The sequence below is a fragment of the Drosophila santomea genome, chromosome 2R, assembly GCF_016746245.2.
Source record: "Drosophila santomea strain STO CAGO 1482 chromosome 2R, Prin_Dsan_1.1, whole genome shotgun sequence".
In the NCBI taxonomy this organism is placed as follows: domain Eukaryota; kingdom Metazoa; phylum Arthropoda; class Insecta; order Diptera; family Drosophilidae; genus Drosophila; species Drosophila santomea.
The window spans coordinates 7859997-7877358 of NC_053017.2; the positions used below are offsets into that span (position 1 = coordinate 7859997).

Below are 17362 nucleotides of genomic sequence, written 5' to 3' on the forward strand. Positions count from 1 at the left end.
GACCTAGACCCAGTTAGGGAGTTGGGGATCCCACCAGCCACCCGGAACGGTGACAAAATAGCAACCCCGAGAGTGGTACACCCACACGAAAACTGTAGAAAGTCAACCACTTTTCCAGGTGCTGAAAGCTGTGTGCACTGCTATAAAAGTCCTCTTGCGAATGAACTGAAATTCTACATTTATTTACGATAGTATACAGCACTCTAGCAGCTTTTATTCAGCCCAGCAAATAAGGACTTTCTTTCTCTGCGTGCACCATTAGCGGCAGTCCTTGCTGGAATTTCGGCAATGCAAAATTCAAAAGCATTTCAACAACGGCAGCTGCTACTGACTGCTTTTTTATTCCGCACAGAGGGTGGCTGGTTTGCTCTTGGGGAATTCCAATTTCACGGCACTTCGCAGGTTTTCAGCTCCTCGAAGCACCGACTGTGATTTTTTGGGGACAACCTGCTGGCTGGAGCAACATGTTGCACCGACGCACATAATTAAAATAACTAGAGGACATACCCCATAGCCATAAAGCACTTGAATTTATGCCCCAATATCCCGACATATTCTCTGGATTTTAGCAACAGCTGATGGCGATTTAAGCCCGAGTGCACAACTCCCACCATTTATAACTGCAAATTGCTTTGGCAGACATGCCAGCCGAATGTATTGTATTTGTAGCAGTTGTAACCGAGCTTTGCTTCTGGAATTGGCTCGAAAGTAACCCCTGAAGACGGGAGACGGGAGAGGTCTTCTAAGGGGGAGGAAACTCACATGCACGATGGTGGGCCCCACGTCTACCCCCTGAATTGGATAAATCCGCCCACGTGCGTGGGTTCCTGTGGCTCTCTAATTCGCATGCATTTATGCGTGACCATGAACAAGAGGCAATTCCCCAGGATCCCAGGAACCCAGGATCCAGCATGTCCTTTCTCTTTCCCCTCCCCAGTGCACTCGTCCTGGCTGTGACCACTCTTCACTCTTCACTGGCAAATTGTCAAGTCCTTGTTGTCCTCAGCCTCGTCTGGCTTAACTTTTGTTGTCCTGCGGGCTTGGTTTTTTCCACATGGTCGGCCCCTCTGTTCTGAATTTATAATTCCATTTGTGGTTTTAATTTCGTAAATGTGAGATTAATTTTATTCAATTTGCGTGCCCAGAGTTGGACGGGTGCCCAATGTCCTGGCAACTTGTGTTTAGGTCTGGGGTAAACGCTTCATTGACTGTCAATTGTTGGCAATCGAAGCGGTGAGGAGGAAAGTGAGAAACGAAATGTTCGCAGTGCAACAGGCATTCAAAGGAAGGGAATTTTCGAAGTTTCTACAATCAGCTTTAATTTCATAAAACCCAATTTAAGTTGTTCAGCAAATAATACTTTAATATTAACAGGATATTAATAGGGTAACACCAGAATATGGATGGATGGCACCTTAAAAGTACTTTTTATCTCTTTTTTCCCTTGCCAAATCTTCCGTATTGTCCATTACACTCTGCAGGAATCTTTCCTCTTGCGGATCCAGCCTCGTTATGAAGATGTCCCGTGTGGCTCTGAATTGCCCGCAATTATACAAATGCTCGTTCTCCAGGCGCAGGAAGTTCCAGAAAAATCGCCTCACTATCTCGCTGAAGCAAATCAACGATTTCCCATTGTACGGTGCCAACACATCCTGATAGACCAGGACAAACTCCAAGATCCAAACGAACCGAAGCAGCGTATTTTCCACGATCACAAAGTAGTACAGCCACTGTAGAATAAATGTGTTTATATTGATTACTTTCCAATAAATGATTGTTCAAGGTTTTACCCTGGGGTAGACCAAGTTGTCGCGTAGAAATAGGTTCTCACCCTTCCACACTCTGAATAAACCGAAGTCCATCAGCAAATCCCAGAACACAGAGTAAATGGACGAAACAATGCAAATTGTTATATAAGCCCAAGTCCAGGGGCTCTCAAATAGTTCAGTATATTGGGCTAAGGTTTTTTTTTACCGAGTTATGAGATTATTTCGAGCAATCGAGTAATTAGAGTTAACCCACGTACTAATTGTTTGCATTTGAATTGTTGAAAATACGACTTCCCCTATGGATAAAAAGTACTTTAAGGCGTTGATCAGATAATCCGTGGACTTGGACCCACTGTCCCTGAATCTTCGAAGACTCTGAGCGAACCTGAACCACGCAGGCAAACATCTGATGACTGCCACCGCGTAGTCCGGTTCAAACTCGAAGGCATCACTCCGATCCAGGAAGTATCGCACATAGAACCGGACCAGGTAATAGTGGTCCACGATGCTGACCACCAGAGAGGTCCACTGATCCGCCACCCAGAAGTCCGCGAAGTTCACAAAGAAGAAGGGGGACAAAAGGACGCGTCCCATGACGGTCAATAGCCACATCCTGGCTGAGTAGAAAAGAATGGGAACGGGGTTCACGAAGAGCACAACTACAACGGCCAGCTGGACCAGCGGTATGTAGTTCGGATCCGCAATAAAGAACTCCTTGTGGAGCAAGTAGAGCAGAATGCTGAGAGTGCTCATGTAGCCAAAGAAACTGGCTATTTCCAAGGACCCCATGGCTCCCAAGGCACTCCTGCGCTCCACTTCGAAGATTAAAACGTGGTTGACGCCCACGTTCTCGTACACTTTAATATTCAAAGCCAGACAGAAGCCGAAAGTCACGCCTGAAATGGGCCCTCTAAACAGACTGACAAAGGTGTAGCGAAGCTCTGGACTCAAATTCAAGGAGAAATCTACAGGAAGGGAGAAAGTCTGTTAATAAAACAGAATCCTCAAAGCTAAGCAAATGTATAGGATCTACATACATGATATAATACACATGATAGCTCCCACCAAGAAAAGACCGAGAAAGAGACCGGCGCTGAAGACATGAACCGGTGGAGTTTGGTGGCCCAATGGCGGCACTCGAAGCTTGGCCATGGCCTTGGATCTGTCTCCATTGGCCAAGTATTCCGTGTATAGGTCCTCCGTGTCCGTAATCATTCGGTCCAATTGCAAGGTCATGGCAAAAGTCGACTTCAGAACGAATCTCTCGTACCAGCTAAAGCCAGCCTCTGATTTCAGATTCTTGTCGTACTTCTTGCAGATTTTGCGAAAGGCTGTCAAGTTCAATGTCTGATAGTTCTGCAACATTATCAGGCTGGGGGTTACTACTTTAGCATTCTTTTAATTCAAGGTACAAAAAGGGGAATGAAGGGCTTGCAAGGAACAGGGAACAGGACGTTAGGGACACTTACCTCAGATAAAACTCGCTCATGGCCAGACGAAGCTTCTTGATGGGCGGCATCTTGCGCTTGTCCTCCGTCTGGCGAGTCCTTGACGAAGCTGAGCCCCTGGATGTCGACGATCCCCGAGGATCCTGCTGTGCACGACGACGGTCCAGTTGGTAGTTGAGGGTGGCCAGCTTGCGATGCGCTTCCGCCTGCTTGTGGGCAAAAAAGTCATTTACTTTGGTCAATTCACCTCTGCAGGTGGTGAAGAAGAGCTCCTCGAAGTCCCTGTAGTAACCGATAACACTATCATTACTTGGCCGAGCTCCACTGGGCGCATTGCTCACGCCATTCCGTATCAACTGATTTAGCTCCTTGAGAAATGAGATTGAATGTTTAGTCTGGATTTAGGATTGGACAATAATTCAGAGTTACATTGTAGTTCATGTACTGATGTCGCCACTCGGGTACCATGAGATTATCTAGAGTCTTGCCAAACTTCATTTTTAAAGGGCTTGTATACTCGTATGTTCACTATTATTGTGAGCTCAAATTATTTGACAAATAATACTAGTTCTAGTGCGATCATTACATGACTGATACACATTTTGTTTAAACCAAACAGTTAGGCATTATTATTAGCCAAAATCCAGCAGCCTTGAAATCTGTAATTGAGAATTCATCCCTTCTAGAACGTCAACAAAATGTATTAAATTCGTCCTGTAAAACTTGAAACCCACGCGAATTTCGACATGCGTTTCCCATTCCCATATTCCAGCAGTTGACAATTTCGCTTTTGTTTTCGCAAACGATGTCCGCAGGACCACAACTCCATCCTTACAATTTTCGGGCTTTTCAAGTTCCTTTTTTCGAGCTTTCCGCCTTTTTTGAAGAGATTGCGCTTGGGTGTATTATTAAAATACAGAGAACGCCAGGAAAATGAGTTGACTAAGGGTTGGCATCAGTTTTGCAACTCTTTAAGCTCGCTGACTCTCCAATGGAGAGCCACAATTCGATTCCGCAGGCTTGCCATTAGTCATAAGAAAAGAAAATTGGGAAAAGTGGGAAAATGTCGTCTACAGGCATCCCACGATGAGTAGTTGTGGGCGGCCAAAAAGGACTCCCATCTCACCTCAGTCGTCATCATCAAAGCCGGCATTCATCTTCCCCTCTGAGGCAGAATGTGAAAAATGTGAAACAATTGCAACGATGATTACTTTTTCCAACAGTTTTCCCCCTGTTGCTGTTGTTGTTCGGTCGTAAAGGAAAATTGAATTGCCAATGGGCGGGGCATCAAGTTTGTCCTGCCCTCAAGGGACCATTTCTGGGGGGGATTGGATGGAGAACCAGACACGGACAGGCGATGATGAAAACAGGTGAACTCCATAATTATATGCTAAATACTCGGGTAATTAACTCCCCCGGGAACATGAACTACTTGAAGAACTTGATTAAGCTGATGACTACGGCTCGTGAATTTCCCGGGTGATGGTGAAGGAAAACTAAGCCAGAGAAAAGTTGCAGCATGTGCGGAATATAATACTGAACCTTACCCTTTTTCAGCAATGAAAAATGAGCAGCTGTCAGCAGTGCTGGTTTTAGTTAAAATTCGCAGGATAAGTAGAATAATTGGCTATTAGACAAAGTAGTTAACAGAAATACAGCTTAGACTCAGATCTATATAAAATATATTCCAGTCTAAGTCTGAGTTCTAGTGAGGAGTTGAGGGATCTTTCATATTAGAAAGAAAGTTTAGCATTTAATAAGTGAAATCTAGAGAATTTTCAGCACATTTTTTTGGGGCTGCACTGGCTGGACACCCATAACCATTGGACAAATAAAAATATTTGCATAGACGAACCGCTCAACAATTGGATGGACGGCCAAGTGAACAATATGGGGTGGTACACATCATCGGCGGAATCCGGGGACAGACTAAATAAAATGAAAAGTAAACATTGCAGTGTCCGCCGGTGGCCATTGAAATGATAAAGTGCCCGGCTGAGCTCCTCTCCGTCCGGAAAGTTTGCCGGAGTCGGACAAAAGGCAGTAAAATGCATGCTTGGTGTTTTTGGAGTCCGGAGCAGGGGCTTAATGGCCTTGGGAGGGGGTTACGGAGGAGTCAGTCTGGAACTACATCTGGTTATATCCGTATGTTGTGTGTGGCAAGTCGGGCGAAAGGCTTTCATGCTTTTTGGATTTGTCCAAACAAAGATTTATTGGGTCTAGTTTTGCTTGTCTCTGCATTTTGGAGGAGTGGCAGAGGGACAGAGGATAGATGCTGTTTATTTTTAAAGTGTTTGTGGATGTAACAAGTTAAGGATAGAGAGTTGTGGAAGATTCAAAGCATCCCTCTACTCTTTATTCACCTGATAAAACATTCGAGGCAAGTAAACAAGGGACAGTTTATTCCATTACTGTAGGTAACATCCGTAAGTAACTTAGCTTATCAAAGAGTTCATATAATTTCAGTTAATTTATTGGCTTCGATTCAATTAACACTCACTCGCTTGATAGCCACATTACTCTGTGTATCACTATTCAGACGTGGCAGCTACATGAGCTCCAATCGCATTCCATGACAATATCTGCCCAATAAATTCAATTTGAATCCCAGCCTTTGCTCGAATCTAGTCAACTCGACTCCCTGCTCCTTTTTTCAGCTGTCTGCAACGACTTAATTGCATTCGGCCACTTTCTTCGCCGCCCACTTCTACTGAATACACTAAAACCCAACTCCAATTATAGTGGCAAACTCCACGGAGCACTTTCAGCTCGAAACTCGTTTCTGCCGTTCAATCACTGCGATTTTGGGGCTACATCGCACATGCCAGTAATTGCAATCATATTTCGACACGCTGCGCAATATGCATTGGCCATAAACTTCATCCGATCTAAAAATAGAGCATTTGGAAAAAGTGTCAATGCCAGACAACTGCAGCAAGCCGACAAGTGCTCACACTTAATGTATTAAGTAAAGTAAGCCAACAAAGGGGTTAGGGTATAAGCAGAAACACAACATCCAAACTGGAGGAAACGAGTTGAGTGCGTGCCCGATCGGCTTAGCGTCAAACGAGCTTCCCGATGGAAACTAAGCTCGATGATTAAACAGTTTTACTTTCTGCCTGGCCGAGACTGAGACTGAGTCTCCAATTCTGCGACAGTTTATGTGACTCGAAACTATTTGCTATAATTGCTTACTTTGTTGAATTGCGGCGATTTGTTTGCTGGCCAACAATAACTTTAGCCGGCTTAATTGGTCTCGTTCGCCACTCGGCGAACTGGCTGCTTGACCCCCAGCAGCTGGGGCATGTGCATTGAACTTCAGAGGAGACGAGACCCTCCGCCCAAGTCCCCCGCCCAGAAGTGCAAGTGCCAAGTATTTTTGGAGCAGCCCAGTGCAGCACGCGAACGGCAAGCTAGTCAAACGCCTGCAGAGGTTCGATGCACACTAAGAAATGAGACAGAAATTTAATGTTGAATGGAAAATAAGTTTTTAAATGCGTTTTCGTATGACTTCAAAGCTCTGGTTGCTAAAGTGATAAAATCCTTTCTAAAAACATTGCATAACTTCCTGAACCCATGCATCAAAAAATGTATCTTTTTCATTCTCATTTGTAAATTCAATTTTGAGAAACAATGATTTGACTGGAGATATTAAATTGTTGGTTTTCAGTGCATTTTATTTTGTATAAAACCTTATTCACAAATCTAATCTACACCGTTTTGCTGAGTGTACAATGCAACCAGCTCCACTTCGAACATCGAACATGTTGCCAGGAAAACTGTAAGTTGGGACGAAAATCGCCGGCACAAGCGAGTTTTTCAAAGCCACCACCAGCAGTTCGGATCGGTCGCTTGGTTTCGCTGCGTCGACGAACGGGAGATTTTCGTGCGGATACGGATACTGATACGTTTACGGATACGAACTGTTTTGATTTGTTTTGTTTTGTTTTGTTTCGCCGGCTTCAAGCGACGCGTGCCACTCGCAAAACTAAATGGCGGCAAATCAAAGAGTGTGTGAATAAAGTTGATTAACGAGGCTTCAGAAGCATCGCTCAGAAGTGCCAAAATAAAGTCAATGTGCCAAGTGATGTGCTATCGGAGAAATTTCCTGGGATTCTTCGACTTTTATACTCGAACATAAAGTTCGTCCATAAACTGTATCCAACAGGCTTTTGGATGTATGCTTCATGGCTTTAAATACCCACCAACCCAACTCTCTAGCACCCTCCATAATTATGGCCTTATCTCAGTGCACACAAATTAAAAGGCTTACTGCAGCCAGGCAAACACTACCCAAAAAATTGCCAGACCAGACGATTTTTTCTCCACGGACCATGTTTTATAAATGTATCCTCGATAAGAGTTGTGCGCCATTTAAGTCCTTGCAAGGATTGGCTTTCATGTCTGCGGACCTTTGGGAGTAAAAGTTTTCAGAATACAAAAGTTGAAATAGCATAGCTTTAGCAATATATACGATAGTGTGCTGAAGCTAGCTAACTAAAATGTATTTCATTTGATATTTGATCTAATAGCCTGTGGCGTTCCCCTTAAAAATCTAGCTTAGCTTCGTTTTAGGTTCACTGCAACTTACCGTTCTTCCAACGAAATTCTGACATGGAATACGCTGTGTCCAGCGCCCACATAAATAAACTGCCATAAATGCTTTGTAAAAGTTTGATTTCATGCCCTTGGAATGCAAACCCAACTCGGAAATTATCGAACCACAACATCGTTTAGTAAAGGGTGAACTCTATCTTCGTTCTTATCAGTCAATTTCACCCTAATTCGCCACCTTTCCATATGACTGCCTCCAAGGCAGCCAGACGGTCTGAAGAAAATGGGAGTTGTCTAAGTTGAGAGCCCAACGGTAATTAGTGGCAGACAATGGATGGAGAAGCTAAGCGAATTTGGGATCCCAAAGGGTGCTAATCTCCATTGTCATCGCATGTTGCAGACTGGTGGATAACCGGTTTTTTCGGGGCTTTCGACGCGTGTCTCTAATTAATCACTGCCTCGAATCTGTTGATTCTTCGGAGCTTCTTGAACCGCCTTCCCCTGCGTCTCTAATTTCATTTTATTCAAGTGGCAGCTGGGACCAAAAGGATTATGTTTGTGAAGATGCATGGAAGCTGCCATGTTCGGGATTCGGGACTCCTGCTAATTATGCTCACTAGATGTTGGGAATGAGATGTTTTGAAGTCGTGTACTTTCAGTTTTCAATTTTCCAATGCTGCTCTGCCACTGACATCTGACAAACTGACAAACTGACAAACTGACAATATGGCAATCTGACAAGCGGGTAACAGGCGCTGTCAAAATCCTTCGGCGGGGGAGCATTGAACTCGCAACCCTCGAAATCCAAATCGAAATCCAAATCGAATTCGAGACTCGAGATATCAGAAGCAAGCTGTCAAATTATCCAGCAAGCAAAATCAATTGTTCGGCGGGCCCTATTCCTCTGCTTTCAGTTCAATCCAAAGCATAAGCTAATGATAGGGGCACAACATCTCGGGGCAAGCGTGTGAATAACCCGAGGTACCTGACAGTTGAGGGAGCAGTGAGCACAATTATTTGATTATTAGTTGGCAGCGTTGCGCTAATGGCTTAATTATGATAATGGTAATGGCCACCGGGACGCGGGTTAAACTCCTTGTGGTTGCGATGACAATTAAGCGATTTTCAGCGACGAGCTGCTGGCATGAATTATGAAGATATTTCAAGAATTGCATTTTATACGTGCCAGGGAGAAAGTCACTTCGTCACTTATAAATATATTAATAGTGGGGTGAATAATCCCAGTTTTAAATCTCTCTTCACCTAACATTTACCTTTCCTGTTGATGCACAAATTGTTGTGCAAATTGCTTGATAAATTAAGGTCCATAAGTGGCTTGAATAAACGCGATTGAAAGACCACCCAAGTCCCGCGTTCAGAAACATTGATTCTCCTTCTACGTTTCTTGTCGCCTTTTCAATTGAAAAGGCCAGCGGAGCGAAGAATCAAGATTTCAGACAGCCCAAGGAAATGTCAATTGCAACTCCAGAACACAGCAAGCGATTATGAAATATTCATGTAAATATACATACTCGTACACATATTTTCCGATTTAAATTCAAGATGTGGGCCGCACCTCGCACATTGATCTTAAGGCGGCCCTTGCAAGCAGTTAATTGGCTGCCTGGGAGAAACGAGTTGGAAAGGGTAAAATAGTCGGAAGACAAATGTCATTTTGAGTTGCCCAAAAAGAGTGAAATGCGTATAAATCTCTGGCCCCACCCAACTTTGCCCTCCTTCCTGTCAGTCCCCCTGCTCCCCCCATTCAATGCAAAATGCCGTGACAAATTGTTGATTTGCTTTGACATATAAAAAGAAAAACGCCTTTGTCTTCAGGTTTCCCTTCAGATACCCAGCACTTTTAGTCTAAAGGGATGTATTAAACCTAGGAAGATTGATCAAATTAGAGGTGTAAGCCTATAGGAAAACAACACTTCCACTCCATTTGGGCTTGCTAGTAAAAAAGTATCTATAGTGACTGGCCTGGCCATAAAAGCTTGAAATATGGATTTGCTTTAAATTTTCTTCTCCTTGTTGGGAGTGCAGTAAAAAAGATTTATTTCCCGTCCACAGAAGTGCAGTGCCCATTAACCCAGAAGACGAGGGTATCGCAAAGTTGTGACACTGTCGAAACTTGTAGCTTTTCCCTTTGTTTTTCATTCGTTTTTCCACTTTTGTATATTTAAGCGGAAGCTAAAAGACTCTTTCAAGTTGATTTCTGCTCCATAAACTTGTCTATTTTTGTTTTGGTCCCCGCTGTTCGCTGGAGCGCAAAAGGCAACCCCCCGGATTCCCATTCCCATTCCCTCCCCCAAAGTCCCCCAATCCCCCAATCCCCCAATTCCACATGCGTACTTACCCCTCCTCATCTGGCGCTTCTAGAATTTGGAGCAGCACGTGCATTTGCACGTTTTAAATTTGTTCCCCAATCCCCAAGTCCGCCGCCCTTCACTTCGTTTCATGCCTCTGCTTTGTTTATATTTAGATGGAAGTATTTTTTATGTCAGCTAAGAGGGGATTGTGGGGCTTGGGGCGGGCTTTTGCCATAAATCTCCTCAGAATTTATTTGTTAAAGCCGCAGACGAAGTTCGGTTTGATATGCACTGCATGTGCCCGTAGCGCCACGTTGGAGTCTACAGAAACCCGAGAACCCAAGAACCCGAGGACCATTGGAGTGATTGAGCGCTAGCATTGTTAGATTTATGTTTCGAGACGCTCCAGGACAAAGCAACTGCCAAATGGCCCACAAACTCCAGTCCAGTCCAGTCCAGTCCAGTCGTGTTTGACCGGCTTCAACAATGGCAGAGTTACACTGATTCGGAAACCCATTCATTTTCCCGGTGAATTTTCTCTCTAAACTGCATTCTGAGGTAGGGCTTATCCCAAAAACCAGCCCGCTTATTGCCACCCGCGTTATGAAACAATTTCAAAAGCCGCTGTTGAACACTGAATAAAATTTAAAGGCTTTCCATACAAATTTCGAGTTCCAAGTAAAATCTGTTCATTTAAATGTTGATCCTTCTGCTTTTGTTTCTCGCAGTGTTTTTTCACATATTGGATTATGTATGCGTGTCTTTCAACAACTTTTTGCCACTTCTTTGCCGCATATTAAATGATTTTCTTTAGCCAACTTGCGGGCACCATTGTACGTGCCTAAACGTCAATTTCCACTTCTTGTCGCTTCGGGCCACTATGCAAAATGCATTTTCCAAAACCGATTTTAATAATTCCTTAGAGCGCCCCTCGGGCCTCTTATGTGTCGGCATAGATAAGAGCTGGGTAAACGACTCTGCCACTTTTTATGCAGTGTGCGAAAAGTGCAACGCTCTGATAAGAACACCAGTTTCCTTCAGTCCTGCCACTCGAAACTTTTCCCCAACTCAACTGGCGGCCGTCGGCATTTTAAGTGTGTCAAAAAGTTGCGGCTCAAGTTGGCTACGTGATATTTCTCGAATCGAACGATTAGTTATCGGTGATTATGGAGGGTGGTGAGGAGCAAGATGCGAATTGGTTACAGACATTATAGCCAACTAAATCTATAGAGTTTCATGCCTTAAATATGGGCTTACTATCCTTACTGATTTTAAATACACAGAATAGTGGAAATAATGGGAATTTTGTACATAGTTCTTTTACTTTATCAGTTATGCGAAATGGTTTTAATTTTAAACGAGAAAGAAATCACGTTTGATGTTTAGCACCTCACCAAAGGTGATTTGCCTGTTACCTTTTCTATACCTATTGGAAAACCAACTCATCGTGGGTCAAAAGTCTTGTAAGCACATCGTTTTCACTCCAGAGAATCCAGCCTGTACTATTCATGGATTTCTATAGATGCCGCCTAGTTTCCTGTTCCACATCTTCGCCCAGACGAGCTCTTTGGGCCCGGACTGGAGTGACAAACAACAAACAGCAATTTGCAACAATTTATGGAAATTATGCAGTCAGTCGGGACTCAGCCAAGTCGAGTGGTTTGGGTCTGGCCTAGTCCGGGTTTTTGCGAGGTTCTGATTGTCGTAATTGTTGCCATGGCAGCGTGATTACGCAACCGCTGCAAACTTTCAATAAATCAGAAAAGTGCACCCACAAGTCAAAGTCGATGGGGAAATAGCTGACGATCCCTGTACACGTGTCAAGTCCCTTGTTACATTTATCGAATCGAATCCAGCCCGTTTCTGCCCATTACATTTTACGACAAATTGATTAAGCATGAACTTCGCACCCTCGCAACTGGCGGGGTGATGGGAAAATATGACCACTTTGAGAGCATTTAGCAGGCACTTGAAAAATTCCTAAAAAAGGATGTTCCAAGGACTCTCGGCGGGTGGGCGCCACTGCCACCCACTCACGTGTCACGCACACGTGCGTATTATGTACACGCAATATTTTTTGTTCCAGCTTTCCATTCTTGTAATTGAAGTTATTGATTTTCCTGCTACAGCGAGGAACCAGCGAAAAGAGCAGGGAATCCTCGAGAAGTTTATAGCGAGTTGAGCAAAATCTACCCCATTTTTTCGGTTCTTCTCGATTAGCCGCATCGGCAGTCATACATCAAAAACAAATGTCGGTCCGTCTGGTTTGGTTTGTCTTGCACGGAAGCTGCAAATATGTTCATTTAATTGCATTAAACTTGGGACTGCCAACCGCCTGTGCAACCCCCATTTGTTTTTGGGCTGAGATCAAAGTGCTGTGCAAATATTTCGCTTTGGTCATCCCAAAATGGATTACTTTTCCCTTTTCGGACTGTATTTGACTGGAGGGCGTTGCTACCAGCCATTTTGGCTGATTTGGTCCATTTCTACTTTCACTGCAGCATCCCCGACTTAATTGCAAACTAATTACACAGAGCAAACATTCCATTCCGATATCTGAGCTCATAATTAGTGTGAAAATGGTTTATTTATATAATTAGTATTGGAATAGTGAAGAGAAGAAGGAAGATGGGAGTGTCATATAGAACCGGAGGGATCAGAAATATACCCCTTGATCTTTATTTCAAATAAAAAATATGTGGGGACACATCAAACACTTTTTCAAAAGCCATAAAGTATACAATATAAAAACATAAAAAAGCCTAATGAGTCTGTTAAGAAGCTATCAATAGTAACTTAAATACCCCTCAATATACTTAGATATTTTCATAATAAACCTATAATAAACACTATAAACCTAACAAATCTAAGAGTAATGCAAAACTGCAAAGTGTAATGTGAGAAAAAAAGAAGGGAAAAAAGCAAAAGCTAATCCAGTGCCAAAGTTGCATCTAAATGCCAAATTTAAATTAGTTATCGATAATCCCCGTCAACACAAGAAACATGGGAAATGCATCATCCTCATCGGCAAATGGTGGAAAAAGTTCACGGAAGTGTCGCAGTCTACCCAACTCACCGGATGTCAGAAGGTAACCAACCAATTGAGCTTTCAGCTTCTAAATACTCGTATTTTTCCGGGGAAAGTGTCAGTTTAGATTTCTGGCCACTAATGAGTGTCATTATGGGTACGAAGAACATTCAAATTGAGCCAAGTGTCAGCACAATAAATCAAGTCAATCATGCCCAACTTCGGGGCTATCTATAGCCCCAAAATGAAAACAAAGTTCCACCAGATTTACGATAATTTCTAAAGCTAAACGGGATATTTTTAGGAACACATTTTTCCGGGCAGCTAATGGAAATGACATTTTGTGGTTCCCAAGATGTTTGCGGGCAAGTGCAAATTTTCCCAGCTCACTCCAGGTTCATAATTAATGCCGGCGCAGTCTGTCCCGACTTATTCCACATATAGTGCTTTCTTACGTATACATACATCTGTCTGGAGGTGCCGAAAACGACACAGAAGATGACACGCAACGATCGTAGTGCCGAAAGCACTTGGATCTGAATGAAGAAGTTCTGGCTGCCAGCCAGACGGCATCTAAATCCAGCTGGAGCCCTCGGTTTGTTGCCCTCTCCCAGTGGAAATTCGTTGCATAATCCAGCGATCGGCCGAGTTCAGCTGCCTCGCCATATCCATATTACTCAAATATTTCAAAGTGCATTTTAGATATGGGAACACACTGCGGGAGTGCTCTGCCAACCCCCTTAAATAATGCTCGGAAAGAAACGCATGCCCGAAATCAACCACCGTATCTAAAAACCTTTCAGTTATGATGAAAATGGTGTGACATTCCATTTCCCCCTCCTCATTTCAAAGTCAATAAATAAAACATTTGCCAAAGTTGCATAATTGAAAAAGAGAGGAATCTCGTAGTGCGTTATGCCTGTGTGCTACTTATCAGTAGTCTTCGTCCAACCCTTGGAAAATGCTGTTTGTTTGAGCAACCCCCGCACAGGACCTGCGTATGTGAGAGACTGTGCAAACGACTCCTCAAACAAAATATAAAACACAAAATGTTGTCAGCTGCATTCAGCCTTGGGTGTGAAGAAAATGCCTATTTAATGTCTGCTTTGGCCACGCTGTAAATGTCATTATTGGGGCACAAAATATGTCCTACATATATATATATATATATATATATATATATATGTGAGGATATACATATGTAAAATTATGAAATGTTCTTGTTCTATCAGTTTAAGGTTTAAGGCACAAAGCCAAACAAGCACTTTGTCGGTCGAAACTCATTCGTGCCCTGAGTATCGTGAATAGAACACCTCATTTCCCTCAAAAACCCCTACTGCAGAGTGGGTGTGACTGCGGCACAAGGAAGTGGAAGTCGCCACTTGAGTTGGCCAAGTGTGGAAGCTGCCGAAGAGGGTCTCCCCGGGGACCCACGTCCTTCGAGGCCTCAAGCCCCGCTCCTCGTGTTCCTATTTTATTTGTTTGCTCGGCCACTCTCCATTTGCGGCTTGTTTACAGGCTTAAGCCAACCTGCTGCATATTTAAGGGTGCCAACCAGCCGACAAAAGGTGGCAGTCCAACGATGGCGACAGCCATTAGCAGCAGGCTGAGAAACATCTTTCAGCTTGCCGATCTGGAAGGGGGGAGGTGTATGTATAAGTATGTATCTTGGCAGACGCTATTAATTGTTTCTTGTGCCACCAGCTGCAGCTGAGAAAATGCGTCTCCAAAGGCGCACAAAAAACAAAAAACAAAAAGCACGAAGTTTCGCCTCCGTCTAATAGCTGAAAATCGTGACTTTATGTGTGCACTTGAAAATGGGAGAGCACAATATGACTTGGCTGTAGTTCTGTTTCTTTTGGGCCAGCAAACCAGAAAGTCAGGAGATTCCCTAGGGTCTGGGGCACTATGTAGATGATGGTAGATGACGGTACACGACTCTAAAGAATGAACACGTTCTCCAGCGTATCGCATTACCAACATTTCAAAGGGCGGAGACATTGTGACATGGCTTTTAGTTGGAAACAGAGCCGGTGTTGATTATGAGCTAAGTGAAAGAGTAAGGTATCCCTATCCCCAAAGCCTTTCATCAGCAGAACAAATACGTTCAAGCAAAAATTACGGAAAGTTTGCGGACTGCTTTGCACAAGATGAGTAATTTATAAAAAGCAACACCAAATATGTAAGCAGAAAGATGTCTATACCCGTATAAGATTTCCCTTCTGGAAAATGCACTCGCGTCGATTTGTTTGTGATTTCATTGGTAACAGGCTCAAATAAACACATCCATTCGATTTGCATTTAGAGTTTCCCCCGAGCCATAAACATTCTTCCTCTGAATAGCTCTTTAATTCGATTCTGCGCTCCGTTTGTGGGCCACTCCATATGCCATATCAATGGCATATAATTATGCTTATTACCAGCCATTCAACACCTTTTCAAAAGTCCAATGGCGAAGGGTAAAATGAGGTACAAAGAGTAAAAATAAAACACTCCTTAGACAAAGTAACTTATTCTCGAGTGGCGCAAGTTGTTCTGGCTTCTTGGCCAGGCCAACTCGCATAAATTGCAAACAGACCTTGGCTGTTGATTTGGGCTGACAGGCAGTCAAGTTGAAACATTCTGGCGGTGCAAGGGGTAGTATCCGATGGATGCGGTTTTGTTTTGGATAGCGGTTCTTCGGTTCTTTGAGGCTGTGCAGACTGTGCAGTAGCCAGCCGAATTGCTGTGGCAAATTTATAAAATCTCTGCGCTGAACGGCAATGCCGCCACAGCCACTCAAAACTCAGAAACCTCAAGTTCAAGAGGTTTTTGGGTTAAGAGGGATATGAAAATTGGCCGAAGCGATCTGACGTGACGGGACTTTAGAACTGCATAGAGTGCGGTCTTGAGGTGCGGCCGTTCGAAGCTCGAGAGCATTTCTTCCACGGATGGCTTCAAATTGTTAAATAACTCAAATGCCAAAGGGACAAGCCGGATTTCGAGATCTAACCATAACGGGCTAACTCCGTGCAACACTCCATGTGTGCGGAGCAATAATAAAAGCGAAAGATGCTGCATAAAAGGCAACTGGCAGCTACCCAAAATGGTCACAGCCAGTGGAGCCTCCTTGTGTCCATGCACGTAGGCACACTCTCGTCTCAATTGCACTGGGAAAGAACTCACGACGAAAGGCCATTTTAATATTTGGTAGTAGAGAACATAAAATAATTATATAATTTATGTAGTCACATACACTACGAGTATATGAACGCACAAACTGTATTAATATTTGTATAAACAGTTTCTCATGAGTAGAAGCGGTGTAGATGTTTTAGGCGTGTTTACAAATAGAAATGCATTGTGTTTCTTCACCTTTATTCCCCGAGTGTAATACTTGGCTTCCCAACGAGAGTCAGGCTTTCAGAAGCTGTTGCCATGACAAATGCAACTCAAGTGATACATTGTACACAAAGCAGCAGCGAAATGCAATGCAAACTAATGGGCAGCCAGGACGAGAAGTTTTCCGGGGGTGTGGGCAGGTGGAGCAGGACTTCATATATACATATATATGTATACATATACATATATATATATACAATATATAGAAGCACAGATGCCATCAACGTTCCCCCCGCCACACGGAAATGTTTAGTGAGTGGTCCAAAACTGCGTGGGCTTGTGGGTTTCTGCAATGGCGGAGTAGCTGGATGTAAGAGGAGGTGAAGCACAGGTGAATGCCACCAGTGGAAGGCATTGGAAACGGAGGAATCAGCCATCCGCAGTGGCAGCTATTATGAGGAACACACACCCGTGGCTCATTCAGTCTGCCAGCAAAGGTCAAAGACACTTGGCAGCTGCTCCTACATAGTTCTGTTCGCTTCATTTCTGCATCTGTGCAAATCTCCGCATCTCCGCATCTCCAGCAACAAATCAAAAATCAAAACAACAAAAATAAAGACGTAAATTCAATTTGTGCAACAGCGGTGGAATGGTCCAAAATAAAGAACATAAAGAGATGTCGGGGCGCCCGGTGCATTACTTTTGACATGCGACACCTGAAGGGGAGATCGCATCGAAAAGATACGAAATGCATGCAGAGTAGTTCCCTGCAGATGTAGATATGGGATGGGTGGAGATATGTGATATATGATGGAGGCGGGTGTCAAGCAAAATGTACAAATGCATCATTAGCAAAGAAAGATAGGGGTTTCACATGGTATATTTATAATAATGATGTGGAAATGATTCAAATATTATGATTTAAAGCAC

At 43.6% G+C, this 17362-nt stretch overlaps 2 protein-coding genes across 9 annotated transcripts in view; one reads left to right on the forward strand and one right to left on the reverse strand.

The window, feature by feature from the left end:
• Positions 1 to 17362, forward strand: part of LOC120446591 (protein sickie) — a 150843-nt gene that overhangs the window by 78897 nt on the left and 54584 nt on the right. Inside the window, exon 1 of one of the 6 annotated variants that reach the window (XM_039627616.1) lies at positions 13012 to 13172. The exons of 4 other annotated variants lie outside the window; for them this stretch is intronic. In XM_039627616.1, the coding sequence (XP_039483550.1) occupies positions 13087 to 13172 (86 nt within the window). In that variant the 5' untranslated portion in view covers positions 13012 to 13086. Of the gene's footprint in view, positions 1 to 13011; positions 13173 to 17362 lie in introns of those variants that run through there. One more of the 6 variants, XM_039627617.2, reaches the window with a different exon arrangement.
• On the reverse strand, positions 1397 to 5027 carry LOC120446592 (xenotropic and polytropic retrovirus receptor 1). 3 transcript variants are annotated; one of them, XM_039627621.2, is made up of 6 exons: positions 3647 to 5027; positions 3239 to 3585; positions 2807 to 3141; positions 2027 to 2734; positions 1791 to 1957; positions 1397 to 1730 (listed from the first exon to the last, which is right to left on the reverse strand). In XM_039627621.2, the coding sequence occupies exons 1-6, from the start codon at positions 3713 to 3715 to the stop codon at positions 1416 to 1418; spliced, it is 1941 nt and encodes a 646-aa protein (XP_039483555.1). In that variant the 5' UTR covers positions 3716 to 5027; the 3' UTR covers positions 1397 to 1415. The 3 variants fall into 3 exon arrangements, with proteins under 3 accessions (XP_039483555.1, XP_039483556.1, XP_039483557.1); XM_039627622.1 differs by lacking the exon at positions 3647 to 5027 and having other exon boundaries at positions 3239 to 3499; positions 3559 to 3582; XM_039627623.1 differs by lacking the exon at positions 3647 to 5027 and having other exon boundaries at positions 2807 to 3151; positions 3239 to 3330.

Coding starts and splice junctions, on each gene's coding strand:
- LOC120446592 (XM_039627621.2), bottom strand. CDS start 3,715: ATGAAGTTTGGCAAGACTCTAGATAATCTCATGGTACCCGAGTGGCGA. Junction 3,586..3,646: donor ATCAGTACATGAACTACAAT/GTAACTCTGAAT, acceptor TCATTTCTCAAG/GAGCTAAATCAGTTGATACG. Junction 3,142..3,238: donor ATGAGCGAGTTTTATCTGAG/GTAAGTGTCCCT, acceptor AGTAACCCCCAG/CCTGATAATGTTGCAGAACT.